The sequence below is a fragment of the Struthio camelus genome, chromosome 35, assembly GCF_040807025.1.
Source record: "Struthio camelus isolate bStrCam1 chromosome 35, bStrCam1.hap1, whole genome shotgun sequence".
Lineage (NCBI taxonomy): Eukaryota > Metazoa > Chordata > Aves > Struthioniformes > Struthionidae > Struthio > Struthio camelus.
The window spans coordinates 740,868-764,917 of NC_090976.1; the positions used below are offsets into that span (position 1 = coordinate 740,868).

Sequence of the window (24,050 nt, forward strand, 5' to 3'; positions counted from 1 at the left end):
CGCCCCGCCCCCTCCGCGGCCTAGCTCCGCCCCCGCGGCCGCAACGCGCCAGGATCAAAGTGCAGGAAGTGGGGGAGGGGAGGGGGCGCCGAGACAATGCCCCATTGTTCCCCGCCGGGTGGGGGGGAAGGGGCGGCGCCGCCCTTCCCCCACCCCGGCCCCCCCACCCCAAACCTCGAGGGGGCCCCAAAACGCAGCGCGTTCCCCCACCCCGGGGTCTGGGTCCCCCCCACCCCCAAACCTTGGGGGTGGTGGGACATGGCCCCTCCCCCCGGGCGCCATTTCGGGGTGCCCCCAGGGGGCCGCCATCTTGGCTTGCCTTTGCAGCAGCCATTTTGGGGACACCCCCCCCACCTTGGCCACCATTTGGGGGGGCCCCCAACTTGGAGACCATTTTGGGGTCCCCCCTTCCCCTCCCCGGAGGCCGTTTCTGGGGCCCCCGCCGCCCCCCACGGAGACGCCATTGTGGTGTTTTCCGCACACACACGGAGCCGCCATTTTGGTGGCCCCCTCAGGAGGCCGCCATTTTGGTGACGCCCTGGAGGTCGCCATTTTGGTGACACCGCCCCCCACCCCCGCCTCCACGTGTCCTGCCGGTTCCTGCCCGGACGCCTGGGTCCCTGGGGGTGGGGGGGCACCGGACTCTGCCCCCTTCTCCCCCCCCAACTTCCGCTGCGTCCCCACGGCAACGCGGCGCGGCCCCGCCCACCAGAGGAAGTGACGCCTTGAGGGGGCGGGGAAGACACCGCGGCTTCCGCCGGAAGCGGCGCGGCGACCCCGGAAGCGGCCGCCGGCGGGAGCGGCGCGGCCATGGGCTCCTCCAAGAAGCACCGCGAGCGCGGCGGGGCCGAGGCCGGCACCGAGGAGGCCCCGGCGGCGGCGGCGGCCCCGGCAGCAGCAGCAGCAGCGGCGGCAGCAGCAGTGGCGGCGGCGGGGGGAAGCGGCGGCGGTAGCGGCGGCAGCAGCAGCGCGGCGGGGCGGCCCCGCGAGCACCGCAAGCACCGGCACCGCGGCGGCGAGCGGCGCGGCAAGCGCAGCCGCTCCCGGGGCGAGCGCGGCGGCGGCGGCAGCGGCGGCAGCGGCTCGTCGCGACGCGGCGGCACCGAGGAGTCCGGGCGCGGCGGCGGTGGCAGCAGCCATGGCCGAGGCGGAGCCGAGCCCGACGCGGGGCGACGGGGCAAGAGGGAGCGGCGGGAGGAGCGGGACGAGCCCGGTGAGAGGGCCGGGGGGTCCCCGGGGGGCGTCTGGGGGCGGCTAGGGGGCTTGGGGGGGCGTCTGGGGGCGGCTAGGGGGCTTGGGGGGGCGTCTGGGGGCGGCTAGGGGGCTTGGGGGGGCGTCTGGGGGCGGCTAGGGGGCTTGGGGGGCGTCTGGGGAGGGTGTTTGGGGGAGGGCGTTTGGGGGCGGCTGGGGGGCTGGGGAGGGCGTTTGGGGGCGGTTGAGGTGCTTGGGGGGTGTTTGGGGGTGGCTAGGGGTGGTTGAGGGTTTGGGATGGGGGGGGTCTGTGGGGACCTTTAGGGGAGGTTAGGGGGCTTGGAGGGGTCTGGGGGCCTCTGGGGGTGGTTATGGGGCCTGGGTGGGGGTAATTAGGGGGTCTTTGGGAGTGGTTAGGGGGCTTTGAGGAGTACTGGGGGAGGTCCTTGGGGGAAGCTATGGGGCTTTGGGGAGATCTAGGCGTCTCTGAGGGTGATTGGGGGCCTTGAGGGTCCTTGGGGGTGCTGGGGGGTCTTCAGGGGGTGCTGGGAGGGGTCCTTGGGGGGGTCATTATAGGGCTTTGTAGAGATCTGGGGGTCCTTGGGGGTGGTGATGGGGCTTCGGGAGGTTCTCGGGGGTGGTTGTGGGGCTCTGAGGACGGTTATGGAGCCTTGGGGTGGTTGTGGGGCTTGGGGAGGGGGGGTTACGGGGTACTGATCCCCCTCGTTAGCTAACGACCCCCCTTGCCCCCGCCAGCCACCGCCTCTAAGGCCGCCGCGGGCGAGTCGTCGCTCAGCGTCGAGGAGACCAAGTGAGCCAGAGCCCCGCGGGGCCCCCGATACCCCCAATACCCCTCTGATGCCCCCAGTTACTTTTTGTAACTCTTAGTTGCCCCAATATTGCTCTGATACCACCCGATTATTTCTTGTAATGCCCGGTTACGCTAGTTTTTCTCTAATACTCTCAGATTATTTCCTGCAACTCTTGGGTCCGCCGGTGCTGTTCTGATATCTGTCATTTATCGTAGCCGACTCGTAGTTATACCGACGCTTTTCTGATACTTTTTCTTACACTCTCGTTACTCTGGCAAACTCCCGACACCCCAATTACCTCCTGTAACCCCTCGCGTTGCCCCCGTTACTCCTGGTCGCTCTCCGATACCCCAAACAACCCCCCAGTTCTCCTGATAAGTTCTTGGTGCTGCCCAGATTTTCACCACTGTTGTTCTGGTGCAGTTCTAAGTATTTCTAGCGTATAGTTCTTTTTTTGGCTACTTTTAATACTCAGTAGTTACTTGTTTAAGTTCTAGTGGCTGTTATTACCCTGATATACCCCCAAATCCCCCCGCTTACTCCTCAGTTGCCCCAGTACTTTTCTGATGCTCTGCAGTGCTCCCCCAATGCCGTTTAAAACTGTGCTCGTAACCCCAAAACCGCACTGTTTTGCTCTGATATTCATTCGATGTTTTCCAAGGTTTGGTGAAGTTCCTCAAATGTTTGCAGAAACCTTGAATGTTCTGTGAAAAGTCCCCATAAGGCCCCAAAATGTTCCCAGTTACTGCCAGCACTGCTCTGCGCTGCCCAGTTACCCCCAGTATCACCCCAGCATTCCCCCGTTACCCCAAATATCGTTAATACTCTGCAATTACTGCTGAATGCTTTTTAATTTTCCTTAAATCACTTCAAATGCGTTTGCTTACCATGATATTTATTAATTTTTTTCTAATGCCTGCGCTGCCCCCACCCCAGGGTGCCCCCCACCCCTGTTTGCTCCCACACATTCATTTCCACCACCCCCGTCCCCATATTTGCCCCCCAGGCCTCAATTTACCCCCATATTTGCCCCCTTTTCTCACCCCTTTGTTTTTCCCCGTTTCCAGCAAACTCCGCGCCAAGCTGGGGCTGAAGCCGCTGGAGGTGTCCGCTGTGAAAAAAGGTGAGGAGAAAGTGCCCCCCTCGCCCCACTTTGGAGGGGTTCCCTGTGTTCTTGGCCCCCCCCCAACGCCCCCTTTTTCCCCGTTTTTCCCCCCAGAAGCCGGCACCAAGGAGGACCCGGTGGCGGCCGACGTCATCAACCCGCTGGTGCAGCGGCAGCGGGAGGAGATCCGCGAGAAGCTGGCGGCCGCCAAGGAGAAGCGGCTCCTCAACCAAAAACTGGGGTGAGCCTCCCCCCACCAACCTGCCTCTGCCCCGGCAGCACCCACACGGGTGGGGGCGGCCCCAAGAACCCCTTTTTTTCCCCCGGAACAAGGAAAGTGAAGACGCTGGGCGAAGACGACCCGTGGCTGGACGACGCGGCCGCCTGGATCGAGCGGAGCCGCAAGCTGCAGCAGGAGAAGGAGCTGGCGGAGAAGAGGGTGAGCTCTGGGAAGGGGACCCAGGCGTCCGGGGGTGCCCTGCCCCTGTGCCGGGAGGGGACCCAGGCATCCGGGTGGGTGAATAACCCTCCCTGCCCCCACCATGGGGTTAATTCGGGGCGAAACGGCGCCGTTTCAGGCCAAGCTGCTGGAGGAGATGGATCAAGAGTTTGGTGTCAGCACGTTGGTGGAGGAAGAGTTCATGAGAAGGAAGCGGGTGAGCTCGGGACCCCCTTGGGGACGTCAGGACCCCCTTGGGGACACCCCTGAGCCCCCGTGTCCCCCTCCCCAGGACCTGTACAGCTCGCGGGACCTGCAGGGCCTCACGGTGGAGCACGACATCGAGGCTTTCCGCGAGGGCGAGACCGTCGTCCTCACCCTCAAGGACAAAGGTAAGGCGCAGAGGGGACACGGTGGGGGCATGACACGAGGCCGTGACGCCCCGGGGGGGGGACAACGCGGGGCTGTGGCAGCCCCGGGAGGGGACGTGGTGGCACAAGGGGGTTGGTTGTCCCCAGCCCTGTGTTCTTATGCCCGGGTGGTGGCTCCTGATGTGACGCGTCCCCATGCCCCGGTGGGCTCCCTGCCACGTCCTCGTGTCCCCCGCCATGTCCCCATGCCCCGGTGGGCTCCCTGCTGTGTCCCCGTATCCCCTGCGCTGTGTCCCCGTGCCCTGGCAGCGTCCCCGTGCCCTGGCAGGGTCCCCGCATCCGGGCAGGCTCCCGGCTGTGTCCCCGTGTCTCCCTTGCCCTGTCCCTGATGGGGTCCTCACGTGTCCCCAGGGTCCTGACGTGTCCCTGCCCGTCATCTCTGTGTTCCCCTGTGACCCTGGGGTCCCCAAACCGCTCCTGGGGAGAATGACACAGTCCCTGTGTGTCTTTGGGGTCCTGTTGCATCCCCTCTGTCAGTCGTCTCCGTGTCCCCCCCCACCCTGTCCCCGTACCCTGGTGGGGTCCCTGCATCCCAGTGGGCTCCCAGCTGTGTCCCCCGCGCTGCGTCCCCGTACCCTGGCAGGGTCCCCGTGTCCCAAGGGGCTCCCGGCTGTGTCCCCCGGCGTGGTCCCTGTGTCCCAGCGGGCTCCCAGCTATGTCCCTGTGTCCCCCACGCTGCGTCCCCATACCCTGGCGTGGTCCCCGCATCCAGGCGGGCTCCCGGTTGTGTCCCTGTGTCCCCCGCGCTGCGTCCCCGTACCCTAGCAGGGTCCCCGTGTCCCAAGGGGCTCCCGGCTGTGTCCCCCGGCGTGGTCCCCGTGTCCCAGTGGGCTCCCAGCTGTGTCCTTGTGTCCCCCGCGCTGCGTCCCCGTACCCTGGCAGGGTCCCCGTGTCCCAAGGGGCTCCCGGCTGTGTCCCTCGGCGTGGTCCCTGTGTCCCAGCGGGCTCCCAGCTATGTCCCTGTGTCCCCCGCGCTGCGTCCCCGTACCCTGGCAGGGTCCCCGTGTCCCAAGGGGCTCCCGGTTGTGTCCCTGTGTCTCCCGCGCCCCGTCCCCGCGCCCCGGCAGGGTCCCCGTGTCCCAGCGGGCTCCCAGCTGTGTCCCTGTGTCTCCCGCGCCCCGTCCCCGCGCCCCGGCGGTCTCGCGGCCCCGTCCCCGCGCCCCGGCGGGGTCCCCACGTGCCCCGGCGCCGCAGGGGTGCTGGAGGAGGCGGAGGACGTGCTGGTGAACGCGGCGTTGGCCGAGGCCGAGAGGGCCCGGCGCGGCCTGGAGCTGCGGCGCCGCAAGCCCGGCTACGACCCCTGCGAGGAGCCCGGTCCCGACGGCGCCCCCGCCGTGAGTGTCCCCGGGAGGGTGACGCCGTCCTGGCGCGTTCCTCGGCGTCCCGGCACGGCTCCTGCCTGTCCCCCCGCCTCCTCCCGGCGCGTCCTCGGTGTCCCCCTGGTTCCCGTCGTGTGTCCTGGGGAGGGTGACGGGGGCCTGGCGGGTCTTCAGGGTCGCCGTGTGTCCTCGCCATGTTCTCGGGGTCCCTTTGCGTGTCTCTGGGAGGGCGGCTTGGTCCCTGTGTGTCCCTGCCGTGGCCCTGTGTCCCCTCTTGTGTCCCCCCCGTGTCCTTGGCAGGGTGACGTGCTCCTTGTGCGTTATCGGGACCCCGTGTGGCCCCTCGGGGTCTCAGTGTGGCCCCTCTCTGTCCCCCCCCCCCGTGGCCTTGAGGTCCCTGCACGTCACCTCTGTGTCCCTGGGGTCCCCAAACAGCCCTTTGGGAGGGGATGTGGTCCCCATGTGTCCTCGGGGTCCCGATGTGTCCCTGCCTGTCACCTTTGTGTCCCTGGGGTCCCCAAACCACATCTCAGGAGGGTGATGGGGTCCTCACGTGTCCCCAGGGTCCGGACGTGTCCCTGCCCGTCACCTTCGTGTTCCCCTGTGTCCCTGGGGTCCTCAAACCGCCCCTGGGGAGGCTGGCGGGGTGCCCGCGTGTCTTTGGGGTCCTGTCGTGTCCCCCCCGCATGTCACCTGTGTCCCCCCCATGTCCATGGGGTCCTGACGTCCCCCCCAGCCGTGTCCCTGGGGTCCCCAACCCAACCGGCCGCTGGGGAGGGCGGCGGGGTGCCCGCGTGTCTTTGGGGTCCTGTCGTGTCCCCCCCGCATGTCACCTGTGTCCCCCCCATGTCCATGGGGTCCTGACGTCCCCCCCAGCCGTGTCCCTGGGGTCCCCAACCCAACCGGCCGCTGGGGAGGGCGGCGGGGTGCCCGCGTGTCTTTGGGGTCCTGTCGTGTCCCCCCCACGTGTCACCTGTGTCCCCCCCACGTCCACGGGGTCATGACGTCCCCCCCCCGCCGTGTCCCTGGGGTCCCCAACCCAACCGGCCGCTGGGGAGGGCGGCGGGGTGCCCGCGTGTCTTTGGGGTCGTGTCCCCCCCACGTGTCACCTGTGTCCCCCCCATGTCCACGGGGTCATGACGTGTCCCCCCCCCCGTGTCCCTGGGGTCCCCAACCCAACCGGCCGCTGGGGAGGGCGGCGGGGTGCCCGCGTGTCTTTGGGGTCCTGTCGTGTCCCCCCCACGTGTCACCTGTGTCCCCCCCATGTCCATGGGGTCATGACGTCCCCCCCCCCGCCGTGTCCCTGGGGTCCCCAACCCAACCGGCCGCTGGGGAGGGCGGCGGGGTGCCCGCGCGGTGACGCCCGTCGCGGCCTGTCGCAGGAGATGCTGCCGCAGTACGCCGAGGCGCTGGGGGCCGCCCGCCTCCCCTCCTTCCGCCTGGCCCCGGGGGGGGGGCCGGCAGCCCCCCCGCCCCCCCCGGGGGGGTCGCGGCCCGCGGCGGCCCCCCAGAGCCTGGCGCTGCCCCCTCCCCGCCTGGCCCCCGAGTACCTCACGCCCCAGGAGCAGGTGGGTTCGGGGCCTTTCGGGCTGTTTTCGGGGAGTGGGGGAGGTCGAGGGGTGGGCGTGAGCCCCGGGGGGGTCGTGGGTAACGAGGGGGGTGGGCGTGAGCCCCAGGGGGTTGTGGGTAACGGAGGGGTCAGCAGAAGCCCCAGGGGATTATGGGTGACTGGGGGCGTTGGCATGAGCCCTAGGGGGCTGTGGGTAACTGGGGGGGGGGTTAGCGCGAGGCCCGGGGGGTCGTGGGTGACTGGGGGGGGGTTGGCGCGAGCCCCGGGGGGTCGTGGGTGATGGGGGGGGTGGGCGCCAGCCCCGGGGGGTCGCGAGTGGCCGGGGGGGGGTTGGCGCGAGGCCCGGGGGGTCGCGAGTGGCCGGGGGGGGGGGTGGGTGCCAGCCCCGGGGGGTTGTGGGTGACTGAGGGGGGGGTTGGCGTGAGGCTCGGGGGGTTGTGGGTGACTGGGGGGGTGTTGGCGCGAGCCCCGGGGGGTCGTGGGTGACGGGGGGGGGGTGAGCCCCGGGGGGGGTCGCGAGTGGCCGGGGGGGGTTGGCGCGAGGCCCGGGGCGTCGCGGGTGACGTCTGCGCGCAGAACGTGGCCTTCCGGAAGACGCGGCGCCGGGTGCGGCGGCTGCGGCGCAAGGAGAAGCCGCTTCGGGCCGACGACCTGCTGCCGCTGGCGCCCGGGGACACGCGGGGCGACTTCGGCTCCAGGTGGGCGGCCGGCGGGGCCCAGGCGTCCGGGCAGAGGGGGCAAGAAGCCCTGGGGTGGGGGTGGGGCTCCGTTGGGGGGGGGGGGGGGCAGAAGCGGGTGCTGGGGTAACGCGTGTTTCCCCCCCCTCCCTCCGCTCGCAGGTCGCGGGGCCGGGGCCGGCGGGGGCCGGAGGAGGAAGAGGAGGAGGGCGAGGAGGGGGCGGGCGAGGCGGGGGGGGAGGAAGGGCAGGGCCCGGCGCCCGCCCCCCCCGCCCCCTCCGACGACACCCGCGTCGAGAGCATGGACATCAGCAGCGAGGGTGAGCAGCCGGACGCCTGGGCCCCCTCCCTCCTTGATCCGCCCGGACGCCTGGGTCCCCAGGCTGGGGGACAGGGTGGGCCCGGACGCCTGGGCCCCTGATGCCCCCCCTCCCCCCGCAGACGAGGCCCCCCCCAGCTCGCCGGCGGCGCTGGAGGAGGACGAGGCCGAGCAGGAGCTGCAGAAGCAGCTGGAGAAGAGCCGGCGCCTGCGGCAGCTGCAGCAGCTGCGCGAGGCCGGCGGCGAGCAGGTGAGTGGGCCCAGGCGTCCGGGCGCAGCCCCCCCGGGAGCTGGGGTTGGGGGGGCTCTGGCGTCCGGGGGCTGGGAGAGGGGGCCCAGGCATCCGGGCACCCCCACGCAAGCACCCGTGGGGTGGGAGGGAGTCAACGACGAGCAGGTGAGCGGGCCCAGGCGTCCGGGCGCAGCCCCCCAGCGGGTGGTGGGGAGGGGGAACCTGCCTGCGATGTCCCCCGAGCGAGGGGGCCCAGGCGTCCGGGCGTTTGCCACCCGCTCTGGGGGGCACCCAGCTGTGACACCCCTTGTGTGAGAGGGGCCCAGGCATCCGGGCCCCGTTAACCCCTCCCCAGGGGCCGCGGGAGGCCGTACGGGGTGGGGGGGGGGTTTGCAGCGGGGGCCCAGGCGTCCGGGCCCCACCGCCGCTCCCCGCAGGTGCTGGAGCTGGTGCAGCGGCGGCGGGGGGCCCCGGGGGGGGCCGGGGCGGACGCCCGGGCCGGCGCCATCGTCTTCAACGCCACCTCCGAGTTCTGCCGCACCCTGGGCGAGATCCCCACCTACGGGCTGGCCGGCAACCGCGAAGAGCAGGAGGAGCTCATGGTGCGTTGGGGGGGGGGGGCTAGGGGGGCAGTTGGGGGGGCTGGGGGGGGGTGGTTGGGTCAGAGGGCAGTTGGGGGGCAGTTTTGGGGTGATTTGGGCAGTTTTGGGGGACTGGCCGGCCACCGTGATGAGCAGGAGCAGCTCATGATGCGTGTGAGGCAGGTTGGGGGGTCTTGGGGGCAGTTGGGGGGGGGGTCTAGGGACTGGGGGGTCATTTTGAGGGTCTGGGGGGGTAGTTTGGGATCGGGGGGGCAGAAGAGCTGAGGAGTGGTTTTGGGGGGCCAATTTGGGGGCTGGGGGGGCAGTTTGGGGGGTCTTGGCAGCGTGAAGGGGCAATTTGGGGGCTGAGGGGGCTTCTGGGGTAGTTTAGGGGGCAGACAGGGGTCCGGGGGGCACTTTGGGGAGGGCTGGGGGTGTCCCCTCGTGTCCCCTCTGCATCCCCCGTGTCACGTGTGTTCCCCGTGGGTCCTTCCACGTGTCACGCTTGTTCCCCATGGGTCGTTCCGTGTCTTCCCGTGTCCTCTGCATCTCCATGTCCCCATGTGTCCTTGTCTGTCCTCCCGTGTTCCTGTGTGTCCTCCCGTGTCCTTGTCTGTCTTCCCGTGTCCCTGCATGTCCCCACGTGTCCTCCCGTGTCCCCGCGTGTCCCTGCACGTCCCCGCGTGTCCTCCCGTGTCCCCGCGCGCGCGCAGGACTTCGAGCGAGAGGAGCGGCGCTCGCCAGCCGGCGCCCCCGACTCGGACGGGGAGGAGAACGTGGGCTGGAGCACCGTCAACCTGGCCGAGGAGCGGCAGCAGCAGGACGTGAGTACCCCAAACCACCCTAACCCCCCCCCCAAACCGCGGCAGCACCCCCCCAAACCTGCAGCACCCCCCAAACCGCCCACCCTGAAACTGCAGCACCCCGAAACCGCCCCACCCCGAGCCCTCCGGGGAGGAGAACGTGGGCTGGAGCACCATCAACCTGCCTGAGGAGCGGCCCCAGCAGGACACGAGTACCCCAAAACCGGGCACCCCGCAGCCACGGGTGCCCGGGGGCTCTGGACACCCCCAAATCTGTCCCCGTCCCCACCGGGGACCCTCTCTGAACCCCCTTTCCCCCCCCCCCCAGTTCTCAGCCTCCTCCACCACCATCCTGGACGAGGAGCCCATCGTCAACCGGGGCCTGGCCGCCGCCCTGCTGCTCTGCCAGAACAAAGGTGCGCCCGGACGCCTGGGTCCCCTGCGGCTGTTTGGGGCCCCTCCCCGAGGTGTCTCGGGGTCCCTCTTGTCCCCCTTGGTGTTTTGGGGCCCCCCCTCACCCTCCTCCTTGTCCCCGCTTCGCCCAGGGCTGCTGGAGACCACGGTGCAGAAGGTGGCTCGGGTGAAGGCCCCCAACAAGTCGCTGCCCTCGGCCGTCTACTGCATCGAGGATAAGATGTGAGTGTCGTCCCCGCGTCCCCCGTCCCCCCCCCCGACGTCCCCAGCCCCGCGTGACGCTGTCCCCGCGTCCCCCCGCAGGGCCATCGACGACAAGTACAGCCGGCGGGAGGAGTACCGCGGCTTCACCCAGGACTTCAAGGAGAAGGAGGGCTACCGGCCCGACGTCAAGATCGAGTACGTGGACGAGACCGGCCGCAAGCTGACGCCCAAGGAGGTGCGGGGACGCAGCGGGGACGCGGTGGGCACGTGGGAGGGGACACGCGGCCCCCCGCTGACACCCCTATCCCCCCCCCACACACCCTCAGGCCTTCCGCCAGCTCTCGCACCGCTTCCACGGCAAAGGCTCGGGGAAGATGAAGACGGAGCGGAGGATGAAGAAGCTGGATGAGGAGGCGGTGAGTGGCCGCTTTGGGGCCGGGGAGGGGGGGGCCCTCAGGTCCCGTTTGGGGGTCCTGAGCCCCTCCAAGGTCACTCTTGAATCTTTGGGGTCCCCCATGGGCCCCTTTGGAGGTTCCAGATCTTTTTGGGGTCCAGACTGGACTTATTTGGGGGGTCTTGGACCCTTTTGAGGTTCCTCTGGTCCCATTTGGGGGTTGGGGAACCTTTGGGGTCCCACCAGGTCCCCTTTGGGGGTCCCGAACCCCTTTGGGGTCCAGACTGGACCCATTTGAGGGTTCTGGTCCTCTTTGGGGGTTCCCTGGACCCATTTGGGATCCCCTGAGATGTTTTGGGGGGCTCTCCTGGTCCTCTTTGGGGTCCTGTATCCCTTTCGGGTCCCCCCAGGCCCCCCCCCCAGACCTTTGGGGGGTCCCAAGCCTTGTTTTGGGGCTGCTCGCCCTATTTAGCCATTTCCATCCCTGTTTCGGAGCTGCTGCCGCTATTTTAGCGCTTCCTGCTCTCGTTTTGGGCTTTCCGTTCCGTTTTTTGGGGATTTCCATCCCTGTTTTTTTTTTGGGGGGGGGGGTCTCCCCGGTTTGGGGGGCACCCCCTGCCCCCGGGTGACGCCCCCCACCGCAGCTGCTGAAGAAGATGAGCTCGAGCGACACGCCGCTGGGCACGGTGGCGCTGCTGCAGGAGAAGCAGAAGGCCCAGAAGACGCCCTACATCGTCCTCAGCGGCAGCGGCAAGAGCATGAACGCGTGAGCGCCGCGCTGCGGGGGGCGCTGGGAGCGCTGGGAGGGGGAGCGGGGCCGCGCTGGGGGCACTGGGAGCGCTGGGAGGGGGAACAGGCAGACACCGGGGGCGCTGGGAACGCTGGGAGGGGGAACGGGGAGACACTGGGAGTGCTGGGAACGCTGGGAGGGGGAACGGGGAGATGCTGGGGGCACTGGGAGGGGGAACGGGGAGATGCTGGGGGCGCTGGGAACACTGGGAGGGGGAACGGGGAGACACCGGGGGCGCTCGGAGGGGGAACGGGGAGATGCTGGGGGTGCTGGGAACACTGGGAGGGGGAACGGGGAGACACCGGGGGCACTGGGAGCGCTGGGAGGGGGAGTGGGACCACACTGGGAACACTGGGAGGGGGAACAAAGAGACACTGGGGGCATTGGGGGCGCTGGGAGGGGGAACGGGGCCACACTGGGAGTGCAAGGAGGGGTGCTGGGAGGGGGAGTGGGACTGGGGGTACTGGGAGCGGGGAGGAGGAACTGGGAGCAACACTGGGACGGGTGCCGGGAGGGACGAGGGAGCACTGGGAGGGGAACTGGGGGTGACACTAGGGGCACTGGGAGGGACTGGGAGCACTGGGATCTGCAGTGGGCAGGAACTGGGAGCACCCTGGGGTGCCTGACCCCCCTCTTCCCCCTCCCCCCCCCGCAGGAACACCATCACCAAGTGAACGGGGGAGACCACACGCGTGTTCGTGTGTCCACACGCGTGTTCACGTGTCCACACGCGTGTCCCCGCTCTGTACCCAGCGCCGGCCACCGCGGGGGCAATAAAGAGCCGGCGCCGAGCACGCCTGCGCCCTGGGGGGACGCGCAGGCGCCGCGTGACCACGGCACCGCGTGTGCGGACAGTCCTTTATTGGGGGGTGTCGCGTGTCCGTGGTGTGGCGTGTCCCCGGCACCGCGTGTGCGCACAGTCCTGGGGGCGGGGAGCGTCACGGGCACCGCGTGTCCTGGGCGCCGCCGTCCCCTGTGTCCACGTGTTTGTCCTCGCTGTCGGCCACCGTGTCCGTGTCGTCCGTGTCCTCCTCGTCCGTGTCGTCCGTGTCATCCGTGTCCTCCTCGTCCGTGTCATCCGTGTCCTCGTCCCCGGCGCCCGCGCGGTTCGTGTTGACAAACAGCTCCCCGGCGCTGTCCTCGCCCGCGGGGTCCCTGCCCGGCCACACGGATAGCAGCCCCACGCGTGTGTTAGCGTGTTCGTAGTTCCCTTTGCGCGTTAATACCCCGACACGCGTTAACGCTCCCACGTGAACGCTGTCTCAACACGCGTGTTCATCCTTCTTTGCCCTGTTCACGTGTTCCATTCCGTGTTAGTGCTCCCAATACATGTTCATACCGACACACGTGCTGGTTGTTACATGTCTGACACGTGTTCGTACCCCAAAACGCCTTCACACCCCCCCCAGCGTGTTCACCCTGACACGTGTTAATGCCCAACACGCGTGTTGACATGCATGTTAACACTCCCAACGCCTGTTACTATGCTAATACCCCCCCCGGCTGTTATCGCCCGTGTGGGGGTCCAACACCCCCCCCCCGTTAATACTCACACTAATACTCTGTTCATGCTGCAGTGACGTTACCCTGTTACTACCCCGTCGTTACTCCCCTGTAACCACCCCGTTACCGCCTGTGTTAACGGAGGGCGGCGTTGACGGGGTGGTTACGGCGGTAGCGACGGGGTATTAACGCAGAGTAACGCTAACAGTGTCAGCAGGGTGTTAACGCAGGCTAGCGCGAAGGGGGGGTATTAACACCCGTTGTTACTCCCGTGTTAGTACCCCGTTAACGCCCCCACTGGTGTTGCCGTGTGTTAATGCCCCGTTGTTGCCCCCGTTAACACCCGCTTCACGTTACCCCACGTCAGCGCCGCGTTATTACCCCCGTTAGCGCCACGCTGTTACTGCCCCCGTTAACGTTACCCCGGGGTAATACCCCATTAATCCCCCCCCATTAATACCCCATTAATACCCCCCCCCCCCCATTAATACCCCACTCACCCTGGCTGGGGGCTCTGTTCGTCCCGGGGGGTGAAGGCCTCAGGCCTGGGGGGGGGGGGAGACAAAGGGATTAGGGGGGTCCCGAGGGGGGTTGGGGTGTCCTGGGGGGGCTTCTGGGGTGACTTTGGAGGTTCTCGGGGTCCCCAGGAGGATTCTGGGCCTCCCCAGGCTGATTTCGGGGGTTCCCCCTGAGCAGGGTTGGGGGGGTTCCCAAGGGAATTTGGGGGTCCTGGAGGGGGGGGTGTTGGGGAGGGGTCCCTGAGAGGTTTTGGGGATCCCTAAGGAAGGTTTGGGGGGTCCTGGGCAGGGCTTGGGGGGTCCCAGGGGCTTGAGGGGTTCCCAAGGGATTTTGGGGGTCCTGGAGGAGGAGGTGTTGGGGAGGGGACCCTGAGAGGTTTTGGGGATGCCTAAGGAAGGTTTGGGGGGTCCTGGGCAGGGCTTGGGGGGTCCCAGGGGTTTGGGGGGTCCTGGGCAGGGGTTGGGGGGTTCCAGGGGGTTTGAGGGGTTCCCAAGGGATTTTGGGGGTCCTGGGGGGGGTGTTGGGGAGGGGACCCTGAGAGGTTTTGGGGATGCCTAAGGAAGGTTTGGGGGGTCCTGGGCAGGGCTTGGGGGGTCCCAGGGGTTTGGGGGGTCCTGGGCAGGGGTTGGGGGGTCCCAGGGGGTTTGAGGGGTTCCCAAGGGATTTTGGGGGTCCTGGGGGGGGTGTTGGGGAGGGGACCCTGAGAGGTTTTGGGGATGCCTAAGGAAGGTTTGGGGGGTCCTGGGCAGGGCTTGGGGGGGTCCCAGGGGCTTGAGGGGTTCCCAAGGGATTTTGGGGGTCCTGGAGGGGGGGGGTGTTGGGGAGGGGACCCTGAGAGGTTTTGGGGATCCCTAAGGAAGGTTTGGGGGGTCCTGGGCAGGGCTTGGGGGGTCCCAGGGGGTTTGAGGGGTTCCCAAGGGATTTTGGGGGTCCTGGAGGGGGGGGGTGTGGGGAGGGGTCCCTGAGAGGTTTTGGGGATCCCTAAGGAAGGTTTGGGGGGTCCTGGGCAGGGCTTGGGGGGGTCCTAGCAGGTCTGGGAGATTCCCAAGGGATTTTAGAAGTCCCGGGGGGGGTTAGGGGGTGACTGAGAAGTTTTGGGGGGTCCCCAGGGGGGTTGGGGGTCCTGGGGGGGGTTAGGGGGTGACTGAGAAGTTTTGGGGGGTCCCCAGGGGGGTTGGGGGTCCCGGGGGGGGGGGCAGGTACCAGAGCCCCTGGCGCTGCAGGAAGCGGACGTGGTCGCGGAAGAGGACGAGGCGCATCTCGGCCTTCACCTTCTCGCCCTCCTCGATGGGGTCCACCAGCAGGAAGTCACCTGCGGGGGGGGGGGGGCAAGAGGGGACACGTTGGGGACACGCCGGGGCCGCGAGGGGAGGCGTTGGGGGGACACGTCGGGACCACGCTGGGGTGGCGTGACCAGGACAGCATCCCTTGGGGACGCGCCGCGGTGACAAAGCCAGGAGGTGACACACTGGGGACGCGTCGGGGACGTATCGGGGGGGGGCACGGCAGGAGCAGATACGTTGGGGACGCGTTGGAGACAGAGGAGCGCAAGGTGACCCGCGGCGGGTGACGGAGCCAGGAGGGGACACCTTGGGGACACGCCGGGGCCACCCGGGGCGGGAGGTGACACGGCGGGGACGCAGCGGCGGAGGCGCGCGGGCGCGAAGGGCCGCGTTGAGCTGCGCGGGCGCGAAGGGACCGGGCCGGGGAGCGCGTAGGGGGCCGGGTGGCTGCGAGGGGACGCGTTGGGGACGCGTCGGGGACGCGTTGGGGACCTCTCTTGATCCAGATGTGGCGGCGGAACTTGGGCGGCATGCTGACGAGGAAGCGGGCGCCCTCGGCCGTCTCCACCTCGTGCAGGTTGTTCCCCGGCGTCCCCAGCACCTGGGGAGGGGGGGGGGGACACGTCGGGGACCGCAGCGTCCCCCAGACCCCCTCCGTGTCCCCTGGGTGGCCCCTTGTCCCTCCTGTGCCCCCTCCTCCATGTCCCTGGGTGTCCCCAGGTGGTCTTTCCCCACCACCACCAAATGTCCCTGTGTCCCCATGTCCCCCCTGGGTGTCCCCGTCCCTCCTGGGTCCCTGGGTTCCCCCCCCCAGGTGTCCCTGTCCCCATGTCTCTCCGTGCCCCCCATGTCCCCCCCGGGTCCCCCCTGACTCTCCTGGGTCCCTGTGTCCCCCCCCCAGGTGTCCCTGGGGTGCCCCCCCCATGTTCCCTCTGGGTCCCCCTGACTCTCCTGGGTCCCTGTGTCCCCCCCCAAGGTGTCCTTGTCCCCATGTCTCTCTGTGCCCCCCCCGGGTCCCCCTGACTCTCCTGGGTCCCTGTGTCCCCCCCCCCAGGTGTCCCTGTCCCCATGTCTCTCCGTGCCCCCCATGTCCCCCCCGGGTCCCCCCTGACTCTCCTGGGTCCCTGTGTCCCCCCCCCCCAGGTGTCCCTGGGGTGCCCCCCCCATGTTCCCTCTGGGTCCCCCTGACTCTCCTGGGTCCCTGTGTCCCCCCCCCAAGGTGTCCTTGTCCCCATGTCTCTCCGTGCCCCCCATGCCCCCCCCGGGTCCCCCTGACTCTCCTGGGTCCCTGTGTCCCCCCCCCCCCCAAGGTGTCCCTGTCCCCATGTCTCTCTGTGCCCCCCCATGTCCCCCCTGGGTCCCCCCTGACTCTCCTGGGTCCCTGTGTCCCCCCCCCCAAGGTGTCCCTGTCCCCATGTCTCTCCGTGCCCCCCATGTCCCCCCTGGGTCCCCCCTGACTCTCCTGGGTCCCTGTGTCCCCCCCCCCAGGTGTCCCTGGGGTGCCCCCCCACGTCCCCCCTGGGTCCCCCTGACTCTCCTGGGTCCCTGTGTCCCCCCGCCCAAGGTGTCCCTGTCCCCATGTCTCTCTGTGCCCCCCCATGTCCCCCCTGGGTCCCCCTGACTCTCCTGGGTCCCTGTGTCCCCCCCCCAGGTGTCCCTGGGGTGCCCCCCCACGTCCCCCCTGGGTCCCCCTGACTCTCCTGGGTCCCTGTGTCCCCCCGCCCAAGGTGTCCCTGTCCCCATGTCTCTCTGTGCCCCCCCATGTCCCCCCTGGGTCCCCCTGACTCTCCTGGGTCCCTGTGTCCCCCCCCCAACCCCCACCCACGGTGTCCCTGCCCCCAGGTGCCCCCCCCCAAGTGTCCCCATGTCCTTTTTGTTGCTCTACCACATCCCTGGGTCCTCTTGTGTCCCCAAGTCCCCTAATATCCCCGGGTCCCCTCGTGTCCCCCCCCCCAGGTGCCCCCATTCCCCCCCCCAGGTCCCCTCATGTCCCCTCTCAAGACCCCCCCCCGTCTCCCCATCTCCCGTGTGTCCCCGCTGCGTGTCCCCACCCCCCCGTGTCCCTGTGTCCCCTTGTGTTCTCCTGCGTGTCCCCCATGCCGTGTCCCCCCATGTCCCCCCGGGTCCCCCCACCGTGTCCCTGTGTCCTGCCATGTCCCCTTGTGTGCTCCTCTGTGTCCCCAACACCCCCAGGTCCCCCTGGCCCCCCCCGGGTGTCCCCACCCCAGGTCCCCCCAGGTGTCCCCATCCTCCCCGTGTCCCCATGTCCCTGGGTCCCCTCGTGTCCCCCCCCCCCGGGTCCCCCCATGTCCTCACCCCGTGTCCTGCCGTGGCCCCAGGTCCCCCCGTGTCCCCTCCCGTGTCCCTTCGTGTCCTCATCCTCCCATATCCTGCCGTGTCCCCCCCCGTCCCGCCTTGTCCGTCCCCATGTCCTCACCCCCCCCCATGTCCCGCCCTGTCCCCCCAGGTCCCCTGGTGTCCTCACCCCCCGGGTCCCCCCGTCCCCCCCCGTGTCCCCCTATGTCCCACCGTGTCCCCCCCAGGTCCCCTCGTGTCCCTCCGGTGTCCCCACCCCCCCGGGTCCCCTGGTGTCCCCCCATGTCCTCACCCCCCCCCCGTGTCCCCCCATGTCCTCACCCCCCCCGTGTCCCCCCGGGTCCCCCCGGGTCCCCCTATGTCCCACCGTGTCCCCCCCCGTGTCCTCATCCCCCTGTGTCCCCCCAGGTCCCCCTATGTCGCCCTGGGTCCCCCCGTGTCCTCACCCCCCGGGTCCCCCTATGTCCCCCCGGGTCCCCGTGTCCCCCCCCGTGTCCTCACCCCCCCGGGTCTCCCTATGTCCCCCCGGGTCCCCCCGGGTCCCCGTGTCCCCCCCCGTGTCCTCACCCCCCGGGTCCCCCTATGTCCCCCCGGGTCCCCCCGGATCCCCGTGTCCCTCCCCGTGTCCCCACCCCCCCGGGTCCCCCCGGGTCCCCCCCCCCCCCGCTCACCCGCACGATGCGCTGTCGCGGCGACGGCACCACCCGCTCGTCCAGCACCTCCCGCGCCACGTGCTTCCGCTTGGTGGCCTGCGACATGCCGGACGCCTGGGCCCGCCGGGACGCCTGGGTCCCTCCTCTGTCCCCCTCCCCCGCCCCAGTAGCGGCGGGGGGGCCCAGGCGTCCGGGCTGCCCCCCTCCCGCCGCGCCCCGCCGCTTCCCACCTCTCACCGCATGGGAGTCCGCCACTTCCGGGTGCACCGCCCTCTGGCGTCACTTCCGGAGACACCGGCTCCTCCCCCCCGGTCCTCCTCTCTATGGTGGTTTCTGACAGGCCGCTGCGTCTCGCCGCGGGAACCTCCCGCGGGCTAGAGCGGCGCCGCGCACCACAGAGTCGCGGCGCCGTCGCCCTAGAGCGCCCGCGGCGACCGCGTTGCTAGGCAGCCGCCGCCTCTCTATGGTCGCTTCCGGGCGCGCCTAGAGCGGTCGCCGGCGGCGGGTGCACTTCCGGCGTGGCCGGAAGTGACGGCAGCGCGCAGGCGCGCGCAGCGGCCAGTTGGGCGGGAGCGGCGGTTGACAGCGGCGGGCGGCGCCGGTGAGGGCGGGGGGGGGTCCGGAGGCTCCCTGGGGGGGGTCTTTAGGGCTTGGGAGGTGCGTGTGGGGAGCTGGGGAGGGCTCTGGGGCTGTAGGGGGCTCTGGAGGGTCCTTGGAGGGGTCTATGGGGCTGAGGGAGCTTAGGGGGTCTTTGGGGGGGGTCTATGGGGTTGAGGGGGCTCTGGGGGTCCTTAGGGGGGGTCTATGGGGCTGTAGGGGGCTCTGGGGGGTCCTTAGGGGGGTCTAATGGGGCTGAGGGAGCTCTGAGGGGTCCTTGGGGGGATCTATGGGGCTGAGAGAGCTCTGGGAGGTCCTTGGGGTGGTCTATGGGGGTTGAGGGGGCTCTGGGGTGTTCTTAGGGGGTCTATGGGGCTTTGGGGGGTTCTGGGGGGTGCTTAGGGAGGGTCTATGGGGCTGGAGGAGGCTCTGGAGGGTCCTTAGGGGGATCTATGGGGCTGGAGGGGGACCTGGGGGGTGCTTAGGGGGTTCTATGGGGTTGAGGGGGCTCTGGGGGTGCTTAGGGGGGTCTATGGGGCTGGAGGGGGCTCTGGAGGGTCCTTAGGGGGATCTATGGGGCTGGAGGGGGACCTGGGGGGTGCTTAGGGGGTTCTATGGGGCTGAGGGGGCTCTGGGGGTGCTTAGGGGGGTCTATGGGGCTGGAGGGGGCTCTGGAGGGTCCTTAGGGGGATCTATGGGGCTGGAGGGGGACCTGGGGGGTGCTTAGGGGGGTTCTATGGGGTTGAGGGGGCTCTGGGGGATTCTTGGGGGGGTCTATGGGGTTGAGGGGGCTCTGGGGGTGCTTAGGGGGGTTCTATGGGGTTGAGGGGGCTCTGGGGGTGCTTAGGGGGGTCTATGGGGCTGGAGGGGGCTCTGGAGGGTCCTTAGGGGGGTCTATGGGGCTTTGGGGGGCTCTGGGGGGTGCCTAGGGAGGTCTGGGGGGCTGTAGGGGGCTCTGGAGGGTCCTTGGGGGGGTGTGGGGCTATAGGGGGCTCTGGAGGGTCCTTGAGGGGGTCTATGGGGCTGAGGAATCTCTGAGTGGTCTTTTGGGGGGGGTCAATGGGGCTAGAGGAGGCTCTGGGCGGTGCTTAGGGGGGTCTGTGGGGCTGAGGGGGCTCTGGGGTGTCTTTAGGGGGTCAATGGGGCTGGAAGGGGCTCTGGGGGGTCCTTAGGGGGATCTATGGGGTTGAGGGGGCTCTGGGGGGTTCTTGGGGGGGTCTATGAGGCTGGAGGGGGTTCTCGGGGGTCTTTGGGGGGGTCTGTGGGGGTCTATGGTGATTGCGGAAGCCTATGGGGCTGTGGGGGACTTCTTGGGGGCGGTCTGTGGGGCTGGAGGGGTTGTAGGGCAGTTTTTGGGGTGTCTATGGGTCCGGGGGGGCTCTGGGGGTCTTTGGGGGGTCTCTGGGGCTTGAGGGGGCTCTTGGGGGGGTCCCATGGGTTTCGGGGGGCTCCCAGGGAGTCTCGGGGGGGGCTGTTTGTGCCCCCCCCCCGGGGCCCCTGCTGCAGCTGCGCTGGGGTATTTATAGCCGGGGGAGGGGCGGGATCGCCTGGGCCCCTGCTGGGGGGGGGGAGGGTCAGGATCGCCTGGGCCCCTGCACGGGGTGGGGGGGGGGGAGAGGGGACAACGCTGCCTCCTCCAGCCCCGGGGGCACCTTTGTCCCCCCCCCCGGGGCTGCCGCTGTCCCCACATTGTCCCCCCCCCCCCCCCCGAGCTGCCCGGTCCCTGTCACCATCCGCGTCCCCGCGTCACCCCCCCCCCCCCGCGGTCTGTCCCCGTCGCTCCTGGGGGCCGTCCCATCCCCCCCCCCCCGTCCCCAACGCGGTGGCACCGTCTGTGTCCCCCCCCCCGCCGGCAGGGCGAGCCGAGATGTCCTCGACGTCGCAGAAGCACCGGGACTTCGTGGCGGAGCCCATGGGCGAGAAGCCGGTGGGGACGCTGGCCGGCATCGGGGACGTGCTGGGCAAGAAGCTGGAGGAGAAGGGCTTCGACAAGGTGGGGACACCCTGGGGACACCGCGGGGACACCCTGGGGACACCACGGGGACCGTGGGGGGTGGCTGTGGGGTTGGGGACACCGCTGGGGACGCTGGCCGGCATCGGGGACGTGCTGGGCAAGAAGCTGGAGGAGAAGGGCTTCGACAAGGTGGGGACACCGCGGGGACACCCTGGGGACACCACGGGGACCGTGGGGGGCGGCTGTGGGGTTGGGGACACCGCTGGGGACGCTGGCCGGCATCGGGGACGTGCTGGGCAAGAAGCTGGAGGAGAAGGGCTTCGACAAGGTGGGGACACCGCGGGGACACCCTGGGGACACCACGGGGACCGTGGGGGGTGGCTGTGGGGTTGGGGACACCGCTGGGGACGCTGGCCGGCATCGGGGACGTGCTGGGCAAGAAGCTGGAGGAGAAGGGCTTCGACAAGGTGGGGACACCGCGGGGACGCCCTGGGGACACCGCGGGGACACCCTGGGGACACCACGGGGACCGTGGGGGGCGGCTGTGGGGTTGGGGACACCGCTGGGGACGCTGGCCGGCATCGGGGACGTGCTGGGCAAGAAGCTGGAGGAGAAGGGCTTCGACAAGGTGGGGACACCGCGGGGACACCCTGGGGACACCACGGGGACCGTGGGGGGTGGCTGTGGGGTTGGGGACACCGCTGGGGACGCTGGCCGGCATCGGGGACGTGCTGGGCAAGAAGCTGGAGGAGAAGGGCTTCGACAAGGTGGGGACACCCTGGGGACACCGCGGGGACACCCTGGGGACACCACGGGGACCGTGGGGGGCGGCTGTGGGGTTGGGGACACCGCTGGGGACGCTGGCCGGCATCGGGGACGTGCTGGGCAAGAAGTTGGAGGAGAAGGACTTCAACAAGGTGGGGACACCGCGGGGCCACCCTGGGGACACCACGGGGACGCCCTTGGGGCCACTGTGGGGACGCAGAGGTGGGGACACCGCAGGGCCACCCTGGGGTCACCCTCGGGGCCACTGCGAGGACATCGGGGACATTGCAGAGACGTGGGGGGGGGTGAGGTTGGGGACACCAGTGGGGGACGTTGGCTGCTATTGGGGACGCGCGAGGCGCGGAGGGGTGTCCTGAGCGTCAGAGGGTCCCCAGGGTGTCCCTGGGGGCTGTCAGGGTGTCCCCAAGATGTCTTTGGGGTGTCAGGGTGTCCCTGGGGGGGGCGTCGGGGTGTTCCCAGGGGGTGTCGGGGTGTCCCTAGCGTGTCAGGGTGTCCCCAGGGGGTGTTGAGGTGTCCCTAGCATGTCAGGGTGTCCCCAGGCGGTGTCCCCAGGGGGTGTCGGGGTGTCCCTAGCGTGTTGGGGTGTCCCCAGGGGGTGTCAAAGTGTTCCTAGCGTGCCGGGGTGTCCCCAGGGTGTCCCCAGGGGGTGTCGAAGTGTCCCTAGCATGCCGGGGTGTCCCCAGGGGGTGTCGGGGTGTCCCCAGGGGGTGTTTAAGTGTCCCTAGCATGCCGGGGTGTCCCCAGGGGGTGTCGGGGTGTCCCCAGGGGTGTCAGGGTGTCCCCAGGGTGTCCCCAGGGGGTGTCAGGGTGTCCCCAGGGGGTGTCAAGGTGTCCCTAGCATGCCGGGGTGTCCCCAGGGGGTGTCGGGGTGTCCCCAGGGGGTGTCAAAGTGTCCCTAGCATGTCGGGGTGTCCCCAGGAGGTGTCGGGGTGTCCCCAGGGGGTGTCGGGGTGTCCCCAAGGGGTGTCAAGGTGTCCCTAGCACGCCGGGGTGTCCCCAGGGGGTGTCCCCAGGGTGTCCCCAAGAGGCAGGGTGCCCCCCGCCCGTGACGCCTGTCCCCCCCCCGCCAGGCCTACGTGGTGCTGGGCCAGTTCCTGGTGCTCAAGAAGGACGAGGAGCTTTTCCGCGAGTGGCTCAAGGACACGTGCGGCGCCAACGCCAAGCAGTCGCGCGACTGCTCGGGCTGCCTGCGCGAGTGGTGCGACGCCTTCCTCTGAGCCCCCCCAAGCCCCCCGAAACCTCCCCCCTGCTGCCCCCCCCACCCCGGGGCTCCCCCCCAAACCTCCCCCCCGGGGCCCCCGAACCTCCTCCCAGGTGCCCGCAGATCTCCCCGAAAGCCACTCTGGGAGTCTCGCTGTCCCTCTCCGGAGCAGACGGGATGCCCCAAAACGTTATTGGGGACCCCAGAAGTCTCTTGGGGTCCCCAAAAGTCTCCTGGGGACCCCAAAAGCCTCCTGGGGGTCCCCAAGATCCACCTGGGGGTCCCCAAACCCTTCCAGGCACCCACAGACCCCCTCGAAAGCCGCTCTGGGGACTCACCATCCCTCTCCGGGGCAGACGGGGTGCCTCAAAATGTTCTTGGGGAGCCCCAAAATGTTCTTGGGGACCCCAAAAGCCTTTTGAGCACCCCAAAAGTCTCCTAGGGGTCCCCAAGTTGCACCTGGGGTCCCCAAAACCTTCCCAGACATCCACAGACCTCCCCAAAAGCCGCTGCGGGGTCTCGCCATTCCTCTCTGGGGCAGACAGGGTGCCTCAAAATGTTCTTGAGGAGCCCCAACGTTTTTTTGGGGACTCCAAAGGCTCTTGGGGACTGTAAAAGCACTCTGGGGGCCCCCAAAAGCCTCCTGGGGATCCCCAAGATCCACCTGGGGGTCCCCAAAACCCTCCCAGGTTCCTGCAGAACCCCCAAAAGCCGCTCCAGGGTCTCGCCATCCCTCTCTGGGGCGGACAGGATCCCCCAAATCCCCCTGGGGGTCCCCAAAAGCCACCCCGGGTCCCCCAACATCCCCTGGGAGCCCCCAGCAACCGCATTTCCGGGGTGGTCAGGCTCCCTCCGACCACCTGGGGAGCCCCCAAATCCTCCTGGATGCCCCTGAATCCCCCCGGGGGTCCCCAAAACCCACTCGGGGACCCCCCCGATAACCCCAAGGGGGTCCCCCAATGCCTCCTGGGGGCTTCAGGATCCCTCTCGGAGGGAGGGGGGATCCTGGAAACCCCCCTGGGATCCCCAAAATCCTCCTGGGGCTCCCCCAACCCCCCCCCGGGGACCCTAAAACGCCAACGGGGGACCCCAGCCCCTCCCCGGGGTGGTTTCTGCCTGTTGCCCCCCCTCCTCGATTTGGGGGGGGTAGGGGGCCCCCGAATTTGTTTGTAAAAGGATTTTTTTTAAGATTTATGAATAAAAATTTGGCTGTGTTGGGTTGGCTCTGTGTTGTGTTTGGGGGGGGGCGTTTAGGGCCCCCCCGGGGGGTTTTAGGGGGGTGGAGGGACCCTGTGGTCACATTGGGGGTCCCGAGGGGGTATTTAGGGGGTGAAAAGGGCATTTAGGGGAGTTCTCCCCTCCCCCCCGGGGGTTTAGTCACCCCTCCCCCCCCCCGAGGCACTTAGGGGTTGGGGGGCAGATTTGGGGGGGGGGGGAGTCCTCCAGAGCAGGCGCCGGGGCCTCCCGGCGGCCCAGAGTGGCCCTATGGCTGTCTATGGCTATACAGTATCAGTCACTCATGAACTGTTGTTTACATGATTTACATTGTTTTTTAGCATTTCATAAAGCTTTTTTAGGTAGCCTATAGGTACTTACAGTACCCTCTAACCACCAAGTCGTCCCCTATCCCCTTTATAATTCTTTTAGGCTTTCCTAGATCCCCCTATAGGTACACTGTAGCCTCTCTAGGCCCCCAACTCCCCCCCTCCATAGATCCTCTAGATGCTTCCAGGTCCCCTATAGCCCCTATAGACCGCCCTACAACCCCCCCAGGCCCCCTAGAGCCTCCATAGGCACCCCTAGATGCCCCTATAGGCCTCCCTAGGCCCGCCCATAGGCGTGCTGTAGCCTCTATAAGCCCCCAACCCCCCCCACAGACCTCCTAGATGCTCCTAGGCCCCCTATAGCCCCTATAGACCGCCCTACAACCCCCCCAGGCCCCCTAGAGCCTCCATAG

At 69.0% G+C, this 24,050-nt stretch overlaps 3 protein-coding genes across 6 annotated transcripts; 2 read left to right on the top strand and 1 right to left on the bottom strand.

Annotated features, from left to right (window-relative positions):
- Positions 1 to 810: 810 nt before the first annotated feature.
- Positions 811 to 12,077, top strand: SART1 (spliceosome associated factor 1, recruiter of U4/U6.U5 tri-snRNP). The gene is made up of 20 exons (XM_068923598.1): positions 811 to 1,213; positions 1,948 to 2,002; positions 3,071 to 3,126; positions 3,223 to 3,349; positions 3,442 to 3,547; positions 3,687 to 3,764; positions 3,840 to 3,939; positions 5,173 to 5,312; positions 6,680 to 6,865; positions 7,444 to 7,565; positions 7,707 to 7,864; positions 7,986 to 8,113; positions 8,533 to 8,697; positions 9,390 to 9,500; positions 9,808 to 9,895; positions 10,025 to 10,115; positions 10,197 to 10,332; positions 10,424 to 10,513; positions 11,136 to 11,257; positions 11,937 to 12,077. The coding sequence occupies exons 1-20, from the start codon at positions 811 to 813 to the stop codon at positions 11,953 to 11,955; spliced, it is 2,481 nt and encodes an 826-aa protein (XP_068779699.1). The 3' UTR covers positions 11,956 to 12,077.
- A 50-nt stretch (positions 12,078 to 12,127) lies between these two features.
- Positions 12,128 to 17,932, bottom strand: EIF1AD (eukaryotic translation initiation factor 1A domain containing). Of its 4 annotated transcripts, none has more exons than XM_068923793.1 (6): positions 17,793 to 17,932; positions 17,574 to 17,669; positions 15,079 to 15,187; positions 14,507 to 14,615; positions 13,285 to 13,329; positions 12,128 to 12,436 (listed from the first exon to the last, which is right to left on the bottom strand). In XM_068923793.1, exons 2-6 carry the CDS (start codon positions 17,658 to 17,660, stop codon positions 12,220 to 12,222), a joined length of 567 nt encoding a protein of 188 aa, XP_068779894.1. In that variant the 5' UTR covers positions 17,661 to 17,669; positions 17,793 to 17,932; the 3' UTR covers positions 12,128 to 12,219. The 4 variants fall into 4 exon arrangements, with proteins under 4 accessions (XP_068779894.1, XP_068779893.1, XP_068779895.1 ...); XM_068923792.1 differs by having other exon boundaries at positions 17,786 to 17,924; XM_068923794.1 differs by lacking the exon at positions 17,793 to 17,932 and having other exon boundaries at positions 12,128 to 12,325; positions 12,359 to 12,436; positions 17,574 to 17,779.
- On the top strand, positions 17,873 to 23,308 carry BANF1 (barrier to autointegration nuclear assembly factor 1). Its single transcript, XM_068923796.1, has 3 exons — positions 17,873 to 18,156; positions 20,009 to 20,145; positions 21,963 to 23,308. Exons 2-3 carry the CDS (start codon positions 20,020 to 20,022, stop codon positions 22,107 to 22,109), a joined length of 273 nt encoding a protein of 90 aa, XP_068779897.1. The 5' UTR covers positions 17,873 to 18,156; positions 20,009 to 20,019; the 3' UTR covers positions 22,110 to 23,308.
- The last annotated feature ends 742 nt before the right edge of the window (positions 23,309 to 24,050 follow it).

Excerpts from the sequence above, each read along its gene's own strand:
- SART1 (XM_068923598.1), top strand. The coding sequence starts at position 811 with ATGGGCTCCTCCAAGAAGCACCGCGAGCGCGGCGGGGCCGAGGCCGGC. Across the intron at positions 3,765-3,839 it reads AGTTCATGAGAAGGAAGCGG|GACCTGTACAGCTCGCGGGA; the intron begins GTGAGCTCGGGA and ends CCCCCTCCCCAG. Across the intron at positions 7,566-7,706 it reads CGGGGCGACTTCGGCTCCAG|GTCGCGGGGCCGGGGCCGGC; the intron begins GTGGGCGGCCGG and ends CTCCGCTCGCAG.
- EIF1AD (XM_068923793.1), bottom strand. The coding sequence starts at position 17,660 with ATGTCGCAGGCCACCAAGCGGAAGCACGTGGCGCGGGAGGTGCTGGAC. Across the intron at positions 15,188-17,573 it reads CGCGACAGCGCATCGTGCGG|GTGCTGGGGACGCCGGGGAA; the intron begins GTGAGCGGGGGG and ends CCCCCTCCCCAG. Across the intron at positions 14,616-15,078 it reads CCACATCTGGATCAAGAGAG|GTGACTTCCTGCTGGTGGAC; the intron begins GTCCCCAACGCG and ends CCCCCCCCGCAG.
- BANF1 (XM_068923796.1), top strand. The coding sequence starts at position 20,020 with ATGTCCTCGACGTCGCAGAAGCACCGGGACTTCGTGGCGGAGCCCATG. Across the intron at positions 20,146-21,962 it reads AGGAGAAGGGCTTCGACAAG|GCCTACGTGGTGCTGGGCCA; the intron begins GTGGGGACACCC and ends CCCCCCCGCCAG.